Source organism: Arachis hypogaea, chromosome 20 (genome assembly GCF_003086295.3).
Source record: "Arachis hypogaea cultivar Tifrunner chromosome 20, arahy.Tifrunner.gnm2.J5K5, whole genome shotgun sequence".
Classification (NCBI taxonomy): domain Eukaryota; kingdom Viridiplantae; phylum Streptophyta; class Magnoliopsida; order Fabales; family Fabaceae; genus Arachis; species Arachis hypogaea.
In genome coordinates this window covers 2,192,901-2,217,558 of record NC_092055.1, presented here as the reverse complement: position 1 = coordinate 2,217,558, position 24,658 = coordinate 2,192,901, and the positions used below count along the sequence as shown (strand labels likewise).

Below are 24,658 nucleotides of genomic sequence, written 5' to 3'. Positions count from 1 at the left end.
CCCTTCCCTTGCCGAAGGTTCTTATCCCAAACGTTTTGGCGATCACCTTCCCTTACCGAAGAATCATTCCCTCAGTTCAATTTACAATCAAGGTTATTTAGACATACACAAGAAAAAAAGTCATGTCAACAAAGATATATTATTATATAAAATAGATGGGAGTCCCCTTCCTTTATCGAAGATTCCCAAAAGTTTGCCGATCACCTTCCCTTACCGAAGGATCATCTCGATTATCTTATCTTTGGGGGTCACCTTCCCTTATCGAAGGATCATTCCCTCCGTTTAATTTACAATTAGGGTTGTTTAGGCATACACAAGAAGAGGTTCATGCAAGAATAGATCATGTAAGAGGAGGGACATATACCATGATAAAAGGAGCATGTTGAATAAGATGTTATATGAAAGTAGGTACTCTCGACCCTAGAGGGGTATAATGTATAAAATATCATATAATGTACATTATATAAAAAATAGGATATTTTAAATAGTTGAATAAAATAGTTATAAGAGGGCATGTACTCTTGACTCAAAGGAAATATTATTAATCCAATGGTATAAAAGTTCATATAATTCCACATAATAAAATAGGGAATATTAATTAGTTGAATAAAACAATTATAAGAAAACATGTACTCTTGACCCTAAGAAAATATTAATAATATAATGTATAAAATATAATCTAAGTGCACATAGTAAGAATGGGGTATATTAAATACTTGAATGAAATATTATAAGAAAGCATGTACCATTGACCTTAAATTAAAGGGGTAATAATAACATAAAGATATAAGAGGTCATTTAGATGCACATAATAGAATAGGGTACATTGAACAAGACATAAAAAAAATGCATGTACTCTCAACATTAAAGGGATAATAATAATATAATGGTATAAAAACTCATGTAAATGCACATAGAAAAATATGGGATATAATTTAATGGATCAAGAGGGCATGAATGACATAATAGATAATCATGATCAATGTGGATAAAAGATGAGTAAAGGATAATTAATGTCATAAGACACATAAAAGATGGTAGCCATGCATGGATGGAAGGAAATAAAATAGAGCATACTACATGTCAACATAAAAGTAAGAAAAGCATAATTTCTTGGTGGAAACTCACCTGCAGTCGACTGTAGGTGAAGTTGCTTCTGAATGGTTGACACGTGTTACTGTATGGTTTAAAAAAAATCGATTTATTTTATACAAATAGTTTATTTAAAAAAATCGGTTTAAGTAAATCAAATAACTACCTCTAAAATAATTTCAATTCTTTCTGCGTATTATTCCTAAATTCCTAACAGATGAATTTAGTATGTTCTTCTTCTTCATTTTTATTGACCAATTTTTCTTTAAATTTATCTCAAACTTTTATTTATTTAATTTTCATCAAATATATGTATACAAATTATTTGAAAAAGTAACATTTAGTATTCTGAAAAAGAAACAAAATTCACGTTTTTTTTATAGGAATGGCATAAATAATATCATCTGTCCTTTTTGTTGTGTCTCTGTTTCTATCTTCTTGATGAGCTTTGTTTTGTTTCTCATAACTTACATTTTCAGATTAAGAAATATATTTTAAATAATAAATTTGATTAAGAAATATAAATAAGAAGAACATACCTAATTGAAAGTTTGATATTAGTTCTGAAAAAGGAATTGGAAGAGAACGAACGTGTAAAAACGAAGAAGAAGGGAATAAAAGTAACCATTTGGTCCAATTCAAACCGATTTTTTTAAATAAACCATTTATATAAAATAAACCGATTTTTTTAAAACCATATAGTAACACGTGTCAGCCATCCAGAAGCAACTTCACCTGCAGTCGACTGCAGGTGAGTTTCTGCCTAATTTCTTACTCTTTTCCTAACGCTTCTTTATTGCCTATGAGCTTGCCTGTTGTGTTTGCATACAGAATATTTTTGTAGAGAGAAAAGGGAGAGGATTAGTATTTGAGAAAAGTGATTTTCTACCTATAGGTGCACCCCTATTTATATACATTTGGTGATAGGGTGGTTGGGATAATTTTAAATTCAAATGGAGGGCGGTTACTAGATTCCTATCCATATTTCAAAATTCTAAGCCCATCTCCTAACTGATTTTCAAATTTCGAATTTAATTTTGTTTCTAGAAGGGGTGAAGGGAGGTTGTTACATTCCTTTTTTTGCATAAAAAATCGTCTCTAAGGTTTAACTTAATTTTAAAATTATTATTTTTACTTAAATTTTAAATTTTATTACCAAATTACTCATATTCAAAAAAATTATAAAATAAAAAAAAGAAAATAAAGAAAACGGATGAAGGAAAAAGGGAATCACGCGAGGGGGGAGGAAAGAAGAAGAAGGGGGAAGGGAAGAAGGGAAAGAAAGGAAGAGGGGGGAAAAGGGGGACGGCGCCGGCAAGGCTTGGAGCCGCCGTCGCCGTCGGGAATCAGAACCAGAGCGAGAGAGAGCCACTGCGGCTGTGCCGAACTCAGTTCCTCTGCGACAACCTCCGCTCCGTCATTCGCGTCGATACTGTTCAGCCCCTCAACGAGCGTCGCATCGTCACCGAAGTCACCCTCGACCGCTTTTCGCCCTCCTATTCTGTTGCCGCCGCAATGAAGGCGTCTTCTGCCAGGTCTTCTCCATTATCACCGACCACTGGCGATTTTTGCAAGGTTTGGAACCTTCTAGAGTCTTCTAAAGGGGACTTGCTCTAGCTCCTCAACATCTTCGATTCCAAAGGTACCAACCTCTCTCTCCCTCCAATTGCTGAAGGACCGTGCTGAAGCTACAATGGAACTTGGTTAATCAAATTGAGAAATCTATCCTCCTTAGGGTTCCAGTTTTTGCTTCTGTTTCCAATTTTGTTAATAAGATTGTTAAACCCACCAATTCTGATTCTGATTTTGTTAATCCATTGTTAATCACATTGTTTTTAATTCTGATTATGTTTCTTATTTTGTTAACCTATTGTTCTTCTGCTTTTGTTTCTTCTGCTTCTGTTTTTGACGCTTCTGATTCTACTTATGTTTTTGCTTCTATTTTTATTTCTAATTCTGTTTATGTTTCTGTTTCTATTTTTGTTTTTATTTTTTTTATTACATTATTTTATGCTTCATTGTTGTTGCTGAAGATATTTTAAAACTAATTTAAACCTTATGGACGATTTTTTATGCAAAAAAAAGTTGGAGACGAAAAAATTTTTTGGTCTATACCTTAAAGACCAAAATCGTACTTAATCTTTCTAATAAAATAAACATATAAAATTATAATACAATATTATTATTAAAATATAAAATTAATACTTCTTATAACTTAAGTTTAACTTAATTAAATTATATATAATTATGATGTAATATGAATATTTATATAACATATATATTTTATATGTACAAATATATATAACAAATAAAAACTCTTTTTTTTTAAGTTACACTAGGTTTCAATATATAATATTATAAACACAAAATGTAGTAAAGAGACAACTAGCTTAGTGGTAGAGTGGCATGCTAATAAGGCTCATGTTCATGGTTTGAATTTTTGCTGATGCATTTTTTGGAAAATATCACCGGTTTTTCAGTTGTAATAGCCGGTCTAGTTTGATTTTTATAATTACTGTTAGAGAATCATTAGTATCAATTTAGACCAATTAATATCGTCTATATTTATATAGTATATCTGTATATTAATTATAGGATTCTATGCCTTTATTACTCTGATTCATTTAGCACCTATAAATACCCCTTGTAGATTGTACCTTTGATCATACTCAATAATACACTTTTCATATTACTCTCTCAGTCTCTTGTTTCTAACATGGTATCAAGAGCCTAAAGTTTTTTTTCAATGAAATTCTGTTCCTAGCCTCCTTGTTTTTCTTCCGACAGTGCCTCTTCGCTCTCATTTTTCGATCTGTTTTCGACGCTTTGGTTCGTCACCTCCGGCATCATCGTGTTTTTTGTTTCGTCATATTTCCAACGACGCCAATATCGCCGCCAACAGCCCCGGACGCGCCGCCAAAAGTTCGCTGTCCACCTCCATTGTTTCATTCCAGAAGCTTCAGCAGCCGTTGATCTTGGTGCTGATCGCACGCTCCTGGTGCTGCCACGTGTCGCAACGAAGCCATCCTGGTATCCACGACCCGACCCGCACATGACCCGCGCCTCCACCTCACCGCCAGCGTGTCTCTCTCGTCCACTCAGGTGCTGCCACGTGTCATTGTCTCGCTGACGTCACTGCTGACGTGGCGTTGACGTGGCAGACAAGCGGGACCCTCCCTAAAGTTTTTTGGTGAGCTCTTTCCGATTATGCACTCCGATTTCTCATTTTCTGCTCCGAAATTGCCGTTTTCTCTCCTCTCTTTGATCTTTGTGACCACTATCATGGAAAAGCCAGATGTTTTTGCTGCCACCGACAGAAAGGATAAATTATGTCGAAACTGTAACCGTTCTGAGCACCTCTTCCCCGACTGTCCTTCTGTTGAATGTCGCACATGCCACCAGACAGGTCATATTAGCTACCATTGTTCACAGCTGTTTTGCCATTACTGCAAGCTCTCGGGACATTTCATTACTGCTTGTCCTACTCGCCCACCACGTCCTGATCCACTCCACTCGTCTCTGGTCTCTCTATCTGATATTACATCTCTTCTTCAGCGTCTTCTCTCTGTTTCTGGTAATACCCCTGCTGCTTTATCGACCCCTCCAGGTAATTCTAAATGGTACTTTGACTCGGGTTGCTTTAATCACATGTCTCTGTTGCATAATATTTTCTCGTCCATGTCTACCACTACAAATGGACCTTCTGTCAATACTGCAAATGGCTCCCTCTTGCACGCAACACACAAGGGTTCTATATCCCAGTCAACTCTTAATCTTCCTAATACTTATTATATTCCCAAATTAAACTTCAATCTTATTTCTGTTGGTCAACTTGTTGATCTGGATTTTGAAGTCACTTTTTCCGTTTCTGGCTGTCGTGTACAGGATCCTCGGACAGGGACAAATCATCGGGACTGGACGTAAGGTCGGAAGGTTGTTTGAACTCGAGAATCTTCATATTCCTCCTGTATCAAATCTTTGTGCTGCTTCTTCTCCCTCTACCCTTCACTTATGGCATCAACGTCTTGTCCACACCTCCTTAGGAAAACTGTGTCTTCTTGTGTCTCAGGGTGTTTTAGGTCAAGTTCCACATGAATCTTTTGATTGCATTTCTTGCCAAACTGCCAAACAATCTGCTTTATCTTTTCACAATAATTCATCTCTTGCTTGCTCTCCTTTTGATCTCATTCACTCTGATGTTTGGGGCCCGGCTCCCACCGCCTCTATGGGCGGAGCTCGATACTTTGTTGTTTTCATTGATGATTATTCCCGTTTTAATTGGGTTTATTTGATGACTAATCGCCATGAGTTACCTCAGATCTATATCAACTTTGCTACTATGATTAAAACTCAGTTTTCCAAGGTCATTAAGGTTTTTCGACATGATAATGCTATGGAATACCGTGATTCCAAACTCTTAGCCTTTCTTGCAGAACAGGGTACTTTGTCAGAGTTTTCTTGTCCTGGTACGTCTCAACAAAATGGTAGAGCTGAACGTAAACACCGTCATATTCTTGACTCCATCCGTGCAATGCTCTTTTCTTCTTCGTGTCCTGAGCGTACTTGGGGTGAAGCTGTTCTTACTGCTGTTCATGTTATCAATAGACTCCCTTCTTCTGTTCTTGGTAATATTACTCCCTTTGAGCGTCTTTATCATACCCCCCCAGATTATAGTTCTCTTTGAGTTTTTGGTTGTGTATGTTTTGTTCTTCTTCAGCCTCATGAACATAGTAAACTTGAACCTCGGGCTCGTATGTGTTGTTTTCTTGGTTATGGCACTGAACACAAGGGTTATCGTTGTTGGGATCCTCTCTCTAAACGTATTCGTATATCTCATCATGTTGTCTTCTAGGAGCACCACATGTTTTCTCAGTTCTCATCCTTTGATTCCATTTCTACTACTCAGTCACCTTTGTTTACTAACCCCAATGTTGATATTTTTCCTAGTGATAATTCTCCAGATTTTATCTCGAGTGACCCTCCACATCCTCCTGTTCTTCTGCCTTCTCCATCTCCCGATTATTTCAGACCGGACGATGATCCTGCTCCTACCGTCATGCCTCCTCCTCCCGCTCGTTCTTCTAGGGTAAGGAATCCACCTCCTCATCTTCTTAATTATCATTTCTTTTCTACTATCCTTCATCAACATGAACCTAAGTCATTCAGAGAAGCCTTCTCAAACCCAAATTGGCAACAAGCAATGCAGGAAGAAATACAGGCACTTGAAAAAGCACACACTTGGGATTTGGTTGATCCTCCTTTTGATCAGGAAGTTGTGGGCAGTAGATGGGTATACAAGATCAAGACTCGCTCTGATGGCTCTATTGACCGTTATAAGGCCCGCTTGGTTGCTCAAGGTTGTACGCAAGAGTATGGTATTGATTATGAAGAGACTTTTGCTCCTGTCGCTCGTCTTACGTCTGTTAGAGCTATTCTTGCCATTGCCGCGATTAAAAAATGGTCTCTCAGTCAGATGGATGTGAAGAATGCATTTCTTAATGGGGATTTGAAAAAGAAAGTCTATATGAAACCACCTCCAAGATATCCTTGTCCTTCTAATAAGGTTTGTCTCCTTCGCAAGGCACTTTATGGACTTAAGTAAGCTCCTCGTGAATGGTTTGATAAGTTCAGCACTACCATATGCAGTCTTGGTTTTACTTCTAGCCCTCATGAGAATGCCCTCTTCATTCGTAAAAGCAAACGTGTAGTTGTTCTTCTACTTTTGTATGTTGATGACATGATCATTACTGGGGATGATGTTGATGGTATCTCTAATCTCAAGGCCTCACTTCACCGTACCTTTGAGATGAAAGATCTTGGTTCTCTCAGCTATTTTCTTGGTCTCGAGGTCATCTCCACCGATGATGACATCTATCTCTCTCAGGCTAAGTATGCTTCAGATCTTCTTGCTCGCGCTGGGATTACAGATAGTCGCACTGAGTCTACTCCTCTTGAGCCTAATGTTCGATTTACCCCTATGGATGGCACTGTTTTGGATAATCCGACTCTCTATCGACAGTTAGTTGGCGGTCTTGTCTACTTAACTGTCACCTGACCAGACATCGCCTATCCGGTTCATGTACTTAGCCAGTTCTTGTCAGCTCCTCGTACTACTCACTATGCGGTAGTTCTTCGCATTCTTCGCTACATCAAAGGCATTCTATTTCATGGCCTTTATTTTTTTTCCATTTGTCTCTTCAGGCTTACTCCGATGCTGATTGGGCTGGTGATCCCACTGATCGTCGTTCTACTACTGGTTACTGTTTGTTTCTTGGTGACGCTCTCATTTCTTGGAGTGCTAAGAAGCAAACGTTCACTGTTCGCTCAAGCACAGAAGCTGAGTACCGTGCCCTCGCTGACACCACTGCTGAAGTTATCTCGGTTCGTTGGCTTCTCGAAGATCTGGGTGCTCTTCAGTCGTCCCCTACTGATGTTTTTTGTGATAATTGCAGTGCTATTCAGATCGCCCATAATGATGTGTTTCATGAACGCACCAAACACATTGAGATTGATTGTCACTTTGTTCGGCAACGTATCCTTATTGATGTTATCCGTCTCATTGCTGTTGGAACACTAGATCAAACTGCTGATATCTTCACGAAAGCTCATCACCCGACTCGTTTCCGGACTTTGTTATCCAAACTCAAGTTGGTATCCGTAGCTCCCACTTGAGTTTGAGAGGGGATGTTAGAGAATCATTAGCATCAATTTAGACCAATTAGTATCGTCTATATTTATATAGTATATCTGTATATTAATTATAGGATTCTATGCATTTATTACTCTGATTCATTTAGCACCTATAAATACCCCTTGTATATTGTACCTTTGATCATACTCAATAATACACTTTTTAGATTACTCTCTCAGTCTCCTGTTTCTAACAACTACGATGAAAGTAGATAAATAAAAATATATATGAGAATATCAAAAAGTTATATCTTGATGATATCCTCACAATATAACACTTGATAATGTATGAGAATAGATTTTTTCTTACAAAAAAACGATATACAAGAGTTAAGATAATGTAAACTTGAAGTGTATTGAAAATTTTTTTTAAGATATATTTATAGATGAATGTTTTAAAACAAATAATAGTAATATATTATTTACTTAATTCAAAAAATATCACCGGTTTTTTGGTTGAACCGGTAGATCCGGTTTGATTTTTACAACTACGATAAAAGTAGATAAATAGGAGTATATATATATATATATATATATAAGAATATAAAAGAGTTATATGTTGACGATATTTTCACAATATAACACTTGATAATTTATGAGAATAGATTTTCTCTTACAAAAAAACGATACACAAGAGTTAAGATAATGTAAACTTGATACGTGTTGAAACCTTTTCTTTAATATATATTTATAGTTGAAGGTTTTAAAATAAATAATAGTGAGATATTATTTACTTAATTCACTTACTAATTAGTGAAATCACATCATGAAAATTCATGTCTCATTAATTGATAATATTAAATATTCCATACTCTATTATGATAGGACATCATAATTGATAATATTCCACACTTCATTATGTATGATAATACTCCACTATATGTGTTATGCAGATTTTCAACAAATTTGAGTTTTTTCGATATCTATGATATGTGAGTGAAATTTACACTTTTTTTTACGAGTATCAGTTTTTATATGCACCAAAGACTTCACTTTTGAACGAAATAAAGGGTTCAAAAAGATGAAATATAAACCGAAATCAATTTACTTGAAATTGAAATTACAGAAAAAAAATGAATGACTTCAATTTAAAGAAAGTAACGAATGCCTTCAACACAGTCGAAAGAATTTGAATTTAAACTGATAACGCAGGACTTTTAGAAAGAAAAGAAATGACTTTGCAGAAGGAAAAAATTTGCATGAAGGAAAATTACAGGAATTTAAAAAGAGAAATGTAAAGACAGAAAGATATAAAAGTATAGAAATGAATTCGAGACCGACTAAAAAATTTGCTAAGATGTGAATGTGTAAAAATGCTTTCTGAAAACGAATTTTAACTTCTGCTTCTTCCAAGCCTTCTTAATTTATAGAACAATCCGATCAATCTTACACTGATAGATGTCCCCTCTAAAAAGTCCAAACAATAACTACTGTTTCCACTAAGTACAGAATCAAATAACTACTCTTGTGTGACATGTTGTCAATCCTAATACATTGTATGCAGAACCTCATTTTTCGACAAGATATAAAAGGATCAAAATCTCTTCTTTTTTTTTTTTTGTCATCCTTTTCTTTAAATTAACATTCTTGTAAATTCGACCAAAACTATTTCAATCTGCAAGCTCTTAGATTACCAAATTCTTAATTAATAATATAATATCCACAATATTAACTATTTTATAATAATTTTAATATTTTTTGTATTTTTTGTATTTTTTGTTAGCTATACAGCAAGAAAAGCTAATCACACAAATAGTATTATATGAAAACATATCTCCTAATATCAGTAGAAAATTGAAATGAAATCGTATTAAAAGGTGAATCATAAATAACTAAATTAAAAATTTAGGTGTGTCTATATTTAATTAACACTAGCAGTGACGGAACCAGAAAATTTTATGAGGACAAAATATACATAACATGATAATTATTTTTATAATTATATTTATTATTATAAAATATAATTAATTTTCAAATTATCTCACAAATAAATAAAAACAATAAAATAATCATTTAAACAATAATCTGTTAATAATTCAACATCTCAAAATTAAAATTAAAATTAAATTCACTAATAACCATAGTTGTCAGAACCGAACCGGTGATCAAACCAGTGAGGTTACTGGGTCACTGGGTTACTGGTTCAACCGGTGGGTCACTGGTCGAACCGGTTAACCCGGTATAATTAAATAATTATGTAAAATTTAATTATTTTTTCTTTATTATAAGTATTTTTATTTTATTTTATAAAAATAATTATCATTTTCATATTTTAATACTTTATTAATTAATTTATATTTATTGTATTATTATATTATTATAAGTAAAAACTTACATACAGTTAATTTTCATATGAAGTTGATATTTAAAAATAGTTAGATAATTTGATAAGTTTAACTAAATATCATCTAACGATTTTTAACTATCAACTTCATATGAAGACAACTGCATGTGAGTCTTTACCTATTATTATATACTACAAGTATTTATTGAAAAACTAATATTAATAGATATCATATAATCATGAAAAGAAAAAATAAATTATGATTAATAATTTTTTATCTTTTTAATATATATATATATATATATTAATAAAATTTATAGTTAAATAAAATATAATTGATTTAAAAATTAGTGACTTTAAAATTAAAATTAATTGAATATAAGTAAATAAAAAATTGCTATATGTATTATAATTTGGATATGTATTAATATGAAGCAATGTAGCTTAGTGGTTAAATTGTCTTTCTTGCTACCCTGGAGTGAGCAGTTCGAACCCTATGACAGCCATTTTAAAAAATTTTCGAGCATGCTGGAGCTTATGGAGAGCATGGTGGACTTGCAGAACCCAGATGCATCGTAGCTTCACCTTCAGTTGGGTTCGGTTTGGTCCGGTTTTCACCGAATTTGGCCGGTTTTAGTCGGTTTGTTACGGTTCAACCCGTTCATTCCGGTTCTTTGCCTTGAACGATCCTAACCTCGGACCGGACCGATGTAGGGTCCGGTTTATCAGTTTTTCGGTCGAACCAGCTGATCGGTCCGATTTTTACAACTATGCTAATAACATATAATTTTAAAATCAATTCATGAAACAAAATAAAAAATCGCTCGTGAAAGTAGTAGTGAAACCATATATACACAACACACTACTGCTGCTTTGGCTATAATTTTTCTTTGATTTTGTGGTAAAATTAATCACATGAATAAGAAAAAAAACATGTAATAAGGCATGAGTTTAATTTTTTTCACATATATGAACTAATTCTCACTTTATTAAGAAGATCTTAAATAAAATCATATAAAAGGATGAATCAGAATTGGTAGTAAAGTTGATAGTTGAGAACGGTTAAATAATTTGACTAATTTGACCAAATTTTTATCTAGCGACTCTTAATTATCACTTTATATAAAGTTAACTGCACCTGAATTTTCATCTTAATATATTTGAACGGAAGATATTTTTCTTAAAAATGGAAAAAATAATCACGCATTCACGCAGTCAGTGGAGCAAAACAATCTTCAGGAAAAGAAACGGATGGCAACATTAGATATCTAAATTACTTGAATAATTTTTAAACAACACTTTGAAAATTTGAAATGATTCAAATTGATTAGGTTACTATTATTAGTTCTTTTATTATTATTATTTATTTAATTATTTTTATTAATTATTAATATTTATAATATAATAAAATCATTTAATCTCTTTTCTTTTTATTTGTATATAGATGTTGGAACCAAGAAAATAAATATGGATGGGTCAAATTTATTTACTTTGTGGGGGCAAAAAATATTTTTACTATATATTACATATAAAATTTTTAAAACTCAGTGGGGGCACTTGCCCCCACACCAACCAATATAAATCCGTTCCTCAACACTAGCAAGAGGTCCGCACATACGCGTGGGTGGGTGATTAAGTTTGAGGAATTAATAACAAAGATATATGAGAAGAAAATATAAAAATTGGATAATGATATATGATGTTTGTTACGGTATGGTGATAAATTCATACGTACCGATACGTTTAAAATATGGACAAATAATAACAAGCCACGTGGAATTTATTTTTCACATTAGCATTTAATTTTTGTTTTTTTAAATATATATTATATCACCACTTTTACTAATACACCTCTTTAATTAAATAAAAAAAAATATTTTTTATTTAATTTTATAAAAAGTCTTAAACATCATTCTTTTATTTAATTAGACAAAACTATCCTTTTAAATTAATGGAATTTTAGAATTCAATTAATCCTAATTTTATAGTTTCAAATAATTTAAAGAACAAAACAAAAACATATTAAAAAAAAACAAAAAATCAAAATTTCTTCATCTTCTCCAATTTCTCTAATCATTCGTGCCTCCCTCTAATCAAAACATATCAAAGAAATAAAAAATCAATCGTTCTTTATCTTCTCCAATTACCCCCTGAAGCAAAGCAGTGAAAGTCCCAAACCAAAATCCTAGGTTCTTTGCCGCCGCCGTCCAAGGCTCAGTGCTTCCGCTTCTTCCTCTTCTCCTGTCCGAAACCCAGGTAGCTTGGCACATCGTCCCCATCCTCGCTGGCTTCTCTGACTGTGGCTTGGAGTAGCTTGCCATTGGGTCACCGCTTGCCGTCGTCTCTGCTCTCGCCGAAGGTTAGTGGCCCTGCTCTTAATTTTGCTCTGGTTGCTGAATGTTCGTTTTTTTCTTCTTCCTTTTAATTTCTAAAATTTTTGTTCAAATGTTGTTGTAATGTTTGTTGCTGTGTTGTAATTGTTGGGTTGTTGAATGATTATTTGATCTGGGTTGTCTAAAAATGCTTCCTTTTACTGTGATTTGGTCTGGGTTTTGGTGGATCATTGTGGATGAAACTGCCTTTTGGTATCTATCATTTGCTAATATAACTACATAAGTGCAAATGCTTTCAATATTGATGCTTTGATTTGAAGATTTCGGCTTTGCTTCAGCATTATTTCTCTTTGCCTACTTGAAGATTGTTGATCTGCTTGCTTTATTTATATATAAATAATGTATTTTGATTAGTTTTCTCCCCAGTTTATTGATTTTGATCCCCTTGTCTGTTTTGATTTTGCATCTGGAATCAGGAGTAAATATTTAAACTATTAGTCTATAAAATTTGAATTATTAGTCTCTAAAATTTGAGTTAGGTAAATATTTAAACCATCACATCGTATAAGATCCTTATCTCGAAGAGCTTCTCGCAAGTTGCACTTCTGACAGTATTTCTAGATGTAGATAAAATATGTTAATAACTACATGGATTTGAAATTGCAAAACTTCCACGCAAATATAAGGTGATAAACATGCTCATGAGTCTAGAAATGAACACAAAATGCTTGAACATTACAAATTGAATCTTTTCACAGTTTTTGTTTGCTCACATGTTCATGGCAGTTAGATCCATTTGGAACAATGACAGAATCTTTGCTGCTATTCAACGAACTAAGAGAATCCATGACAGTCTTTGTTTGCTCACATGCATTTTCTTTTGTTAAAGTCTTCACTTGATAAACAAGAATGTATACTTCAACCTGTACCGGAGCTAACTTAGCAAAATGTTATTGATTTCTGTATTACAAATGCTTTTAATTAGTTATTTTTTTAACATCTGTCAAAGGTTATTATTGGTTTTCAAACCTTTTTCAGACACTTGTCATCTTGTATCATATATTTTATTTGTGGGGGAAATAGATAATAGCTTTTAACAAGGATATAATGTTTTTGACAATATATTATTGGTGAAAAGAAATCTAATGGAAGACTTTTCAAAATGTTTTAGCCTTTTAGGTGCTGCACACAGATTTTGATGAATCTTTTTATGTTTAGTTGCTATATTTTGAGCAATTTTTTTAATTTTTTTTTAACAGAAGAATGTGATGCCAATAAACAGACTCTCTCTCAGAACACAAAATCAGTAGAACATACACCCGCCCACAATAACAATAATTTTAAAGTAAGCACTTGTCTATGTTATATCACCTATCAAATTTATTGTCATTTCAATTCAAATTTGCAACATATTATTCTCGTAGTGCTTATATTATTTTTTATTATTCTGTTACAAAAAATTCAAGGATGGTAGAAGCAAGAAGTCTGTATCTAAATTGACAAAGACACCGAAGATCAGAGCAAATGGCAAAAAAAAGTCGACAAAAGGTAACATTTCGCATATCTAATAATTTATATTAGATAATTCAAGAAGGAAAATTAAAGTCTTAATTTGAATTTAAATTATTTTAATCCAATACCATAAGTGCAACTGAGAAATTAAAGGTGAGTGAGGTCAACACTTTGAGAAAAGTCTTACTCGACTCTAGCTTGTCTGACTAGTTTCTTTGTTTTTTTTTTTTTTAAATTTTGTATCGTAATTATTTAAAAATTATGATTTATGTTTAGACCGAATAAATCACTCTAACTCAAGAGACATTAAAAGATAAGACCAACACATCAGGAATAGAAGTGGCAGAAGTTCAAGATGCAACCACGACCAAAAAACCAGGATTGCCACAATATCCTATGCATCATTATCCAGTGGTCCATCCTTATCAACCTTATGGTGGAGTCCTCCCTATTCCTTTTCATCCTGTTCCAAATGGCATGGCGTACTTCAACCAATATCCTTCTACTGCCGGAATTACACCATATCCTCAGTTTTCCCATGTCTCGTCGTATTCTAGTGGACCCAGTGATAGCAATACATGGGCCGGACTTTTGAATGATGTCATCAACAACAAAAAGTCATAGAGTTATAATCTATATATTATGTTTTTAATTTATGCATGTTAAAATTGATGATTATATCTCCCTTTCAAGTGCTTGTGCTATCAATCTATAAAAATTAGGGGTGGTTCATAAGGCCGTATCATTACAAATGTTGTCCACATTGTTTTTATTGTGTTATTGACGCTGATTTTGAATAAAATCTTGTTCTGTTAATGTATTTATTTCTTCATTTTACTATCTAGTCGGTCCCTTTTTTTTAATTGTATGTTGTGGCTTTTCTTGGATTGATCATGTCAATAAACAGTGGGTTATCATTCTTCAATGAGTTTTTTCAATATGGAGCACTTGAGAATGTTGTTTGGCAAGGATATCAAATTCACCTGAAAATAGTTTCTTAATTCAACTTCATAAGGTTGCTGTGGTGCTAAATTTGGAAGAGTATATTTGCAGGTTAATAAAAAAAACCAGAAACAGGGCTTATGATATACTTGTCCAAATTGGCCATGTATTGCAGATGGTCTAGCTTAATTGTTAAAGATCACATTTTAATACCTGATATATATAATTGATGACATTATCAACTTCATCGAAACTATTTTTAATCTTTCATTCTCAACTTCGAAATCATACAGTCTTATGATGAGCTATCATGAAGGCACGCATGCTCAGATATAACATAACTTTCAAATTACAACTAATGAGTACCCAAATCTATACTAATACTTTTGACTAAAGATTTTACCATCCATAATGACTTGCAAATAATAATGTTGGATTTTGAATTAAATTACTCCAAATATGTTTATATTTATTAACAAAGGAAGCCTACTACTACTACTTACTTAAGTACAATTCATGTAGGGATGATATACACAAGCATTCTTTTTTCTTTTCTTTTCCTTTTTTCCTACAGAAATACATACTTAAAAACAACACTATCTCAAATCCTAGGGATAGGGAATTGGAGATTTCAACTCCAAAACACAGTTTCCATTGATTGCACCATGCACTCTGAAACCGTTTAGTCTTTTTTATATTTTCTTCTCGAGGCATCCATCACAGTGCTCAACTTAACGGCTCCATCTGACACAAATATGTCATCATCTTCAATGCCAAGATCACGGTAAAATGTTGAAGCAATTGCACTTCTTAGTGGCTGCATAGATAAGAGATGACCTCAATTCCCAAGCATCATAACTTTTCATGCGGAAAATAGTTAGCAACAAAGAAAAAACAAATTAGAATTAAAAAATGAAGTAAAAAACATAATAGATTTAAAAAATGAAGTAACTATATTTTTCAATTGTGAATTTGTTCAGTTGAGAAATTTGTTTTACACTAAAATTTCAGTTGAGAAAAGGCATATACTATGCAACAGACAAACATATGAGGATGTGGTTGGAGGCTCCTAAAGACAAAGACGTCAAAATATCTTTCCTGAAATTCTACAAGGATAAAAAAACGGGCCCCTCTTATTTTCCAGTTAGCGTTGCAATGAATTATGTTTACAATTGAAACTAGGACAAAAGAGTAAAGTAGGTATGGAAGAATACAAGAATGAAAAATGGGCAAAGCAAAAAAAGCTCTAGAAGATGTCAATGCAACATACCTTTTCACCTTGTTCAGCTCCATAACCACTATATCCTTCTACGGTTGATAACGCATGTAATCTCTGATAAATGGAAAACAAGATATGCTAATCAGTTTTCATGAGAGAGGGAGCAAAACATATATCAGTGCTCAAAGTCTACACTTGAAAAATATAGAAGCTTCATTCACATTGAAGTTTTACCTTTGACATTGCAGAAGTTATGGCATCAGGAATGGGTTCAGTAGTATCACCAATTCCAAGGCTTATTACTTTGGCATCAGGGTACTTAATCAAGTGTGCATTCCTTCTTCTAGCAATCTTTTTTTTTTCACAAAAAAAATAATTAAAAAAAATATGCACAGCAAAGGAAACAGGAGAAGTGAAAGGTGAAGGAAAAAGTAGTTGCATGTCATATGAAAAAGCAACGTCAAAGGTTGAAAGAAAAAGAAGGATATTCACTTTCACATTTATTACATAATGTATATGAATAATGATTGAGTAAAATGACACAAATCCCGCAACTTATTCCTTTTTGCCTCTCTAGTGATAGATAAACAAATCTCAGTAATAAAGTGCCTTGTTAAGAAGAAGACATAAGTTCACTCAGTCCTAAGAATACATAAGTCAAGCACTTTAATCAAACAAACAGAAAGACATAATCATGCAAGAGAGTTAGAGCTCATTTGATTTCCATTTATAAGTTGTAACATATACTATGATAAAATCTTTACAAAGAAATTCTTCAGGAACATAAAGTTTTCAACAAAAGAAACATAAACCAAATAAGCTCTTTTACAAAATTAGCATAAACTCACAAGCTCTAATTTAATAAGATGATCACATGGGTGAAACCCGCCACAGTTCAAATTCACTGTAGACAACAAAAACAATAAAAAAAAGTACATAAAAGATATCATCTTAGTCCAATTTGCTTCATACCAAAGAATAAAATGTAACAAGCATGACTTTGACATTAACTTGGAGACAGTCTCAAGAATCATGCCAGGACGTACTGGATGCGACTTCCTTCCTGTCGCACTCACCTGATTATAATGAAAGTTATACATGTTATGTTGCTATAATTTGCATTCATGCATAAAACTTAGGGTGAGTATGTTAACCAAGGTTCTGAGAACCGGACCGGTCATCGAACCGCTTTAGTAATTGGTTCACTGGTTTATTAGTCCAACTGGTCCAACCGTTGTTGAATCGAAAAACCGTTTTAGAATAAAATAATAAATAAATTATAGAACAGCTCTCATCAACACAATTAAAAGCAATCAATAAATCAATAAATTATCAAAACAATAAAAATTATAGAACATGTTTATTGCTATAATATAAAATTACAAAACATGTTTGTTTAATAATTATACATTGATATTATCATATGTTTTTCAAGCATTCCATCAAATGTATTTTCAGATGATGGTAAAAAATCATAAATTGAGTCGTGTAAACCATCTTTAGAAAAAGATAGCCCAGAGAAATTAAATCTTATAAGATTAATGAATATCAAACAACAAAAATGCAGTACATATAATCAATGATAATCAGCATAACTTGAAAACCTGCCATGTATTCTCCTCCTTTTTTCATAGATACAAGTAACAATTACAAGGAATGGAAAACAAATAAGTTAATCAAGTCAGAAACATTGGTCCTAAAATTTGAAGCAAAGGCCTTTGGACTAAGTGGCTGCAATTGCACCAAGAATTAATCAAGAAAAAAACACAAGTGGATTCACAGGCTTCTTCACATCCTCTACCTTTGGACCAAGCTGCATAACAAACTAAATTAAAGAAAACATTATAAAGTAAAGGAGATGAAGAAATTAGGTATTACCTTGAGGGGAAAGTCTCCACAAAATGGCTTCACATCAATCACAGAGCAACCCAGGATCAAACCATGCCTCCGCACACCACGGTACCACTTTGGACCTATCCTTTTGAGCTTGCCGTCTTTGAAGCCAGCATTTTTAAACCATTCAATATAGTCTTCCTCCTTTGGGACCAATAATGCATGTTGGCAAGATTGAAGATTATCACGTCTGAGCAATTGCTGGCAAGATTTTCATCAATAAAATTTCAAAAACAGCAACAAATAATCAACAAAAACCCAATCAAAAACCATAACTGAAATCAACAAGGCAACACTGCACTAACAGCAGCTCTCAAAGGATACACACAATCAAAAACACCATTATCAACAGCACAACAGATTGAACAGAGCCAGGAATCAAGAACAATCAGCAACAAATAATAAACCTGAAATCAATAAATCTATCCAAAAAAAAAATTCAAACACAGCATACTTAGAAATTAAAAAAAGCAGCAGCAGAGTAACAAATCCATTTTAACCAATAATTTCAACAACACAAATTCAATGATTATATTTCCATTCACATTCAGAAATCAGTCTCACTAAACAGAGCATGAAAGGAAGAGTTGAAAAACCCTATAAGCAGTGACACTAAACTTTGACGGAGAGCAGGACGACGAAGAGACAACGGCGAGCGGCGAAACGAACCACAGACGACGAACCACACGACAGCGAGCAGCTTGAATCCTTAAACAGAGAAGCCACGGGAGATGGGGACGACGTTCCGAGCTAGAAGAGGATGAGTTCGGTACAGGGGGAAGGAGGAAGGAGTGGAGGCGCCGACAACCACGGACGGCGGCGGCAGAACCGTTGAAGAAGCTAGGGTTTTGAATGTGCTATTCTGAGTGAGTGAGGTGAATCACAAAGGAGGGAGTGTTGGGGAAGGGTGGGTGGGTAACGCGTTGGGAGGGTGATGGGGGGAGTGCTGCGCGTTTTGCCGTTTTGGAGTGAGAGTTGGGTAATGGTTAGGGTTCAATCCAAGCGGCGTCGTTTTTGCCTTTTTGCAAAAATTTAGAAAATTGGCCGGGATCCGGTTCGGTTCGACTGACCGGTTCGACAGTCTTATAACGGTTTTTCAAAGTGCCAGTTATAGCATCTGCCCGAGTCGATTTGTCTATCGGTTCGATTGGCCGGTTCGATTGGCCGGTTCAAACCGGTTTTTAGAACCTTGAGAATTAATGAAGGAAGGAAAGTTAAGAACGAAAGGGGGAGGGGCACAGCACAGAGCAACGCGTTCTTCGTTTTTTCCTTATTCAAAAAACCGGTCTGAGTCGCGGTTCGGTTCGACCGACCGGTTCTCAGGCGGTTCAACGGTTCAATTCCGATTTATGAAATTGGCGGTTTTAACATTTGTCCGAGTCGTTGTTCGCAGCGGATCACTTTTCAACCGGTTCGACCGGTCGATTTGAACCGGTTTTCAGAACATTGATTAAAACCATTACTTGTCCAGCTTACAACACAGAAGTGGTTCAAGGAATCGAAATGCTAGAGTGAAAATTAAGCTTCACCTAAATTCAACTATAATTGAACTAAAGACAGAAACATTAATTTTCAAAAAGAGTCTATAAAAAATATAGTGCATAATAATTTTTTAAGTAAAAGAGATGAAACTAACAACTCTTAATAGTTAATATAAACTAAACATGACTACATGACAATTACGATTTTTTAATTTTTGTTTGAATTCTTTTGTTTATACTTATTTTAATTCCTGGTAGCAGAGTCAATGACATTATGCAGCATCAAGTTGTGGGGCTTTAGAATCAAATCCAACGCAAGTCGCATCCTTGTACCATCATTAACCTGAAAAATATAAATATTTTAGGTTACCAACAAAACCATATACATTGGCAAATGAAGTACTATTTTTTTTTAGCAAAAGAAAATTACATTTATTGTATAACTATACGTCTTCTTGTAGTTTGTCATCCAGGTTGCCACCCATACCCCACAATCATTACTGTGTTAAATAAGACGCGATTAGTTTATGCGGATAAAAACTTCAAAGAGGAAAACACAAATACAGATGTTCCTTACGAGCCAGGAGCTTGTTCTCCTGTTTCTAGCGTATCCACAAATGCAAAATTAAGTATTCTTGGCCTAAATGGAGTGTTGTATTTATAGAACGAGTCATACTTGAGCATATCTTCCAGGTATTTTGCCTATTCATATAGGAAAAAAATTAAATAAGGACGATATTTGAAACCTTACAAAAAATGTCATAAAAGTGAAAATGGAAAAAGTTAATTTACCAGCTTTACTATACTCGATCTCTTTCCCTCTTTATTTGAAGCAATCAGTAGGGAGTCTAGCAGAATTGTTTGATAATTGCACAAATCAAAACAACCAAATACCAATGCATGTTGTTCTCGTTGACAGGTAAAAAAATCTAGTACCAACTTTCACGTATTAGAATATTACTAGATACAATTTTTTTTAAAAAAAATAAAAAGTATAAATCAGTTCATAAAGATAAAGGCCATTAGATAATAAAAAAAATAAAAAACACAATAAATCATATACCTTTTTTAGACCTTCATCAACTTTTCCTATGAATTCTTTTTTATAATATTTCAACAAAACTTCAATTTTGGTATCACATTGCAGTATGAATTGCTGAATTTAATAGTTAGGGACTAAGTCGGTGACACCAATTAAGCAATAAGATAAAATAAATAAAAACTGTAACAAGCTTGAAAAAGACATTGCGTACCGAAAACACAGCTGGCAAATACCAGTGTGTTTGACATCCTATTTCTTTCTCCTGCATGGTTAGCATAGTAGCCACCAAATCCAACACCTATGTGATAATTAATAAATTTATTAGAAATTGAAAGTATGCTAGAGATAATAGTTTAATTATGCACTTACATCCCCATGCACCCAAGCCTTGGGAATTAATGACTTGAAATTGTCACGAATTCTGCTAAATTTGTTTGTTGTCGCCAATACCTCATCACTATAAACACAAATCACATTAATATTGTATTTTTTTTTTTTTTTAGTAGATAGATAATGAGGTATTTAACCTTCTCTTTCGACCACAAGTCATGATTCTGAACTGGATCTTCTCACAGACCTTAAAGGTGGAGTCCCCCCTCCAACACAAATTATGTAGAAGCTATAGTCATATTGTAAAGAAAATTCCTTTCAATTTGTGAATGCTTAGTAGTGTTGTGATAAGCTCATCAAGGATTACTGAATGCTCTTATACATCACACTGCAGGGAGTCTCACTTACTATGATCTGCTACTGGTATGTATTATGATCTTCTTTTGTTTACTTACTATCAGAGACTTGAACCATTTAGATATAAGTTGTGTGATCTAGACGATAATGGTTGCGAAGAAGGGTATGAAGTTTGATTCTGATCTTCAGTCATCTTGTTCTCCATCATGCAGAATGAGGAGGCAGCTATTCTGCAAGGGGAAAAAGAAGCTAGGAAAACGATTGTGGAGGCTTATTCAGCACTGCTTCTAGCCTTTGTATCCACTGAAAGGTTAATATACTTTTCTTCTTTTGGTTATATTTTTTTTGTTAATGTGTATCTTAGAGATTTTTTCTTTTCCCTTTCTCAATTACAGCAATGACATTCACGAAGCAGTTGCCAACAATCTTCCAGATCATAATTTGTCCATTCTTGTGCCTGTGTTGGAAAGATTTGTGGTAAGTAGCTGTTAATAGATGTAACTACCTTGGCTTAAAACTGTGAAGCTAGCAAGAAATATTGGGATTATTGAAAGTGATGTTTGGAGTCATATTTTTACTACTATTAAGTCTTTAATCATATTTGTTTCCAGGAATTTCATTTGGCCTTAAAGATGATTTCTCCAGTGACCCATAAAGCTGTTAGTGAGGTCATTGAATCATGTAAAGTTCGTTGAAAGCTCAGCAAATGGAAAACTATGTACAGCCTCAGCTGGTTTTGCTGCAAATCACTTCATTTCGTCCAACTAGTTACACTAGATGCTTGTATATAAAAGTCAACAGAGGGTTGCCTACTTGCCTTATATAGTTTGTGTATCAACAATGGTATTTTTTCAAATATTCTTGATTAGCCATCTCTCTCTCTCTCTCTCTCACACACACACACAAGTGTCTAAACAAAGCATATATATGTAGTAAGCAGGATTATTAGAAAAAATGAAAATAAAAATTAAATGAAGCACCAACCAGGAAATCACTTCACAAAGGAGTACAGATTTGGATATTCTAGATTTTATCTATAGTTTCTTATCCATGTACTCTGATTTGTCAAAACCAATGAAGCAAAGTAATCTACACGTAATGAACAAGAGAGTAGACTCCAATTCATATGAACCTTTTTTTCCCTCCTTCTATTTACTTGCACTCAATTTGATTTAAGAGAAGACTTCAATTTGCAAAAAAGAAAGGACTTGAGGTGAACTTGAAATGAGCAAAAAATACAAAGAGCTTTCTATTTGACCACCCCTTTTTACCCAGAAATAAGAGTATGGTCCATATAGAAGAAACAGATTACAATAGCCTCACACATTGCCATTTTCAACCCCCAAAATAAATCATTGGAAAAAAAGAAAAAAGAGAGAGAAAAAGCACGTAACTGTAACTCCACCACAACCACCCACACTGTCTCTAATATAAGCATGGGGTTGGGGAGGAGTTTATTATTCTTTTCTTTGTAGCAGCAGCAACTGCCTCGGTAACCAACCCAAAACAAAACTTCTTGAACCAAGAAACAGTTCCCTCCTTTTCTCTGTTCTCTGTGGCCTCAGAAGCCTACTTCTAGAAGAGCCTCAATTCCCATTGTTTCGGTCCAGAATCAAGGCCTTCTTTTACGGCAATTCCTCTTCTTCTGGTTCTTGTAAGTTCAGGTTCTTCATGACTTGGATTTCACCATTGAAGGCATTTGGTGTAAGAGAATTGCTTTCCGTGGAGAGCATGTTCAAGTCTCACCGTGAAGCTTGTTTGGTCATAGTTTCAAAGTCAATGGACTCTGACACAGGAACTCAGATTCTGAATCCTTTTGTGAAAAAAGGATTCAGGGTCACTGCCAGTGCACCTGATTTCAAATACATATTCAAGGGAACTCATGCTGAATCATGGTTTCAAAAGTTAAAGGAAGGGAATGTGAACCCCGGTGAAGTTTTCTTGGGACAAAACCTCTCCAATTTGCTTAGGCTTGCATTGTTGTACAAGTTTGGAGGTGCATACATTGAGGCTGATGTAGTGGTCTTGAAGATCTTCTCCAAATTAAGGAACACAATTGGAGCTCTGAATCTTGATCCAAGAACTGGTGAATGGAGTCGTTTGAACAATGCAGTGTTGGTATTTGACAAGAAGCACCCTTTGCTTTTCAAGTTCATTCAAGAATTTGCACTCACTTTTGATGGGAATAAATGGGGTCATAATGGTCCTTACTTGATTTTAAGGGTGGTTTCTAGGGTGAGAAGGAACCAGCAAGAAGGGTTTGAGAAAACCAAAGGCATGGTTTCCAACGTAACAAGTCCCTTCTATCTTTAATTCCAAGTTACCTTGGCCTCAACTAAGACTAGGAAACTATTCACTTTTTCTTAGCTTGTTAACATTGTTGGATTTCAAGCAGAAAACCGTTATAAATTCATACTCATCATAGCCATTGTTACTGTTTCACGATTTCCTGCTAGAGTCAAAGTCAAGAAAGCATTAGATGTGTGTTTGTAATAAAAACTTTTGTTTGAAAGGAGTTCTATATGATTGTGCAGTCCAAGTGGTAATGATCCTGAAGAGTCAAGGATACCACCTCCAAGAAATTGATTCATTTGCAAGCATAGGTTTAAATTATACATGATACTTTAAAGTTTAATAGAGTAGCAAATAAATAAGTACCTCTTTATCTGATAGAAAAATGCCTGACTCACTTTCAAGTTGTAATGTTGATTAAAAGAACCAATGCACCAACATAAAAGAAGTCAGAAAAATACTCAAGAGGTTGCTAGGCATTATAAATAAAATTCGTGAGATGCTGCTTATCAGTTTTGGCAAGAAAACTAAGTGAAACTATCTTGAATCAGAAAGATAGAAAGCAATAAACTATAGAAAAAAAAGGAATTAAGTTTTGTGCTTTGTTATTGATCATAAAAGAAGAAATCAGAATCATAGCTTTCTCTCTACAATGAATTACACTATACATCAACTGGCCTCTCTCTATTATATACTCTCCACAAAAATTTATGGTCCTATCATACAGTGTTAAAACTCACAATATAGGCACGGATAAAAAGAAAGAAAGAAAGCACATGCAGGAACAAAAAATGAGACTTAAATAATTAAGTCTAAGTCGGTTAACATCAAACGAAAAATTTTCAAGCTCAGGGACCCTAGTTTGTTCAAAGGAATTAGATTAGCATATTAAGTATTTTTTGGTCTGCTCTATATAGTTAGAAATTATTTTTATTATTTTAAAAGCAAATTAAAGTTCCTCCACTCATTTTACAAAGAATAGCTAAATAGTGACATAAAGTCTTACTTGAGTTCTTATATTCTGTGCAATCTGTACAAGGAGTATAATCACTTCCAAGATAACTTAAAAAAACTAGGAACTTGGCTTTTTTTAAATAAACAACTTTAAGAGTTGTATACAAGAAAATTGCCAACCAAAACCAGGAAGCAAACAGTGAATACCAGAAAAGTTGTATACAGTAAGTAAAAGAG

General features: G+C 34.0%; 2 protein-coding genes and 1 long non-coding RNA gene across 3 annotated transcripts; 2 read left to right on the top strand and 1 right to left on the bottom strand.

Annotated features, from left to right (window-relative positions):
• Positions 1-12,125: 12,125 nt before the first annotated feature.
• Positions 12,126-14,731, top strand: LOC112783897 (uncharacterized). Its single transcript, XR_003193646.3, has 4 exons — positions 12,126-12,425; positions 13,659-13,744; positions 13,866-13,947; positions 14,188-14,731. It is a non-coding gene; the product is annotated as an uncharacterized lncRNA (long non-coding RNA).
• Positions 14,732-15,265: 534 nt separating this feature from the next.
• LOC112783511 (uncharacterized) lies at positions 15,266-19,425 on the bottom strand. Its single transcript, XM_072230112.1, has 7 exons — positions 19,375-19,425; positions 18,562-18,822; positions 17,951-18,166; positions 16,921-17,148; positions 16,307-16,423; positions 16,124-16,186; positions 15,266-15,670 (listed from the first exon to the last, which is right to left on the bottom strand). The coding sequence occupies exons 1-7, from the start codon at positions 19,423-19,425 to the stop codon at positions 15,536-15,538; spliced, it is 1,071 nt and encodes a 356-aa protein (XP_072086213.1). The 3' UTR covers positions 15,266-15,535.
• Positions 19,426-22,846: 3,421 nt separating this feature from the next.
• LOC112784177 (uncharacterized protein At4g19900) lies at positions 22,847-23,782 on the top strand. Its single transcript, XM_025827296.3, has one exon. The coding sequence runs from the start codon at positions 22,847-22,849 to the stop codon at positions 23,486-23,488; it is 642 nt and encodes a 213-aa protein (XP_025683081.1). The 3' UTR covers positions 23,489-23,782.
• Positions 23,783-24,658: the final 876 nt, after the last annotated feature.

What these genes read in the sequence shown, in the direction of transcription:
- LOC112783511 (XM_072230112.1), bottom strand. Translation starts at nt 19,425, where the DNA reads ATGGTTTTAATCAATGTTCTGAAAACCGGTTCAAATCGACCGGTCGAA. An exon ending in TTAGTGTCACTGCTTATAGG is followed by an intron (nt 18,167 to 18,561) that starts GTTTTTCAACTC and finishes AAATCTTGCCAG; the next exon opens with CAATTGCTCAGACGTGATAA. An exon ending in GTGGAGACTTTCCCCTCAAG is followed by an intron (nt 17,149 to 17,950) that starts GTAATACCTAAT and finishes CATTATAATCAG; the next exon opens with GTGAGTGCGACAGGAAGGAA.
- LOC112784177 (XM_025827296.3), top strand. Translation starts at nt 22,847, where the DNA reads ATGACTTGGATTTCACCATTGAAGGCATTTGGTGTAAGAGAATTGCTT.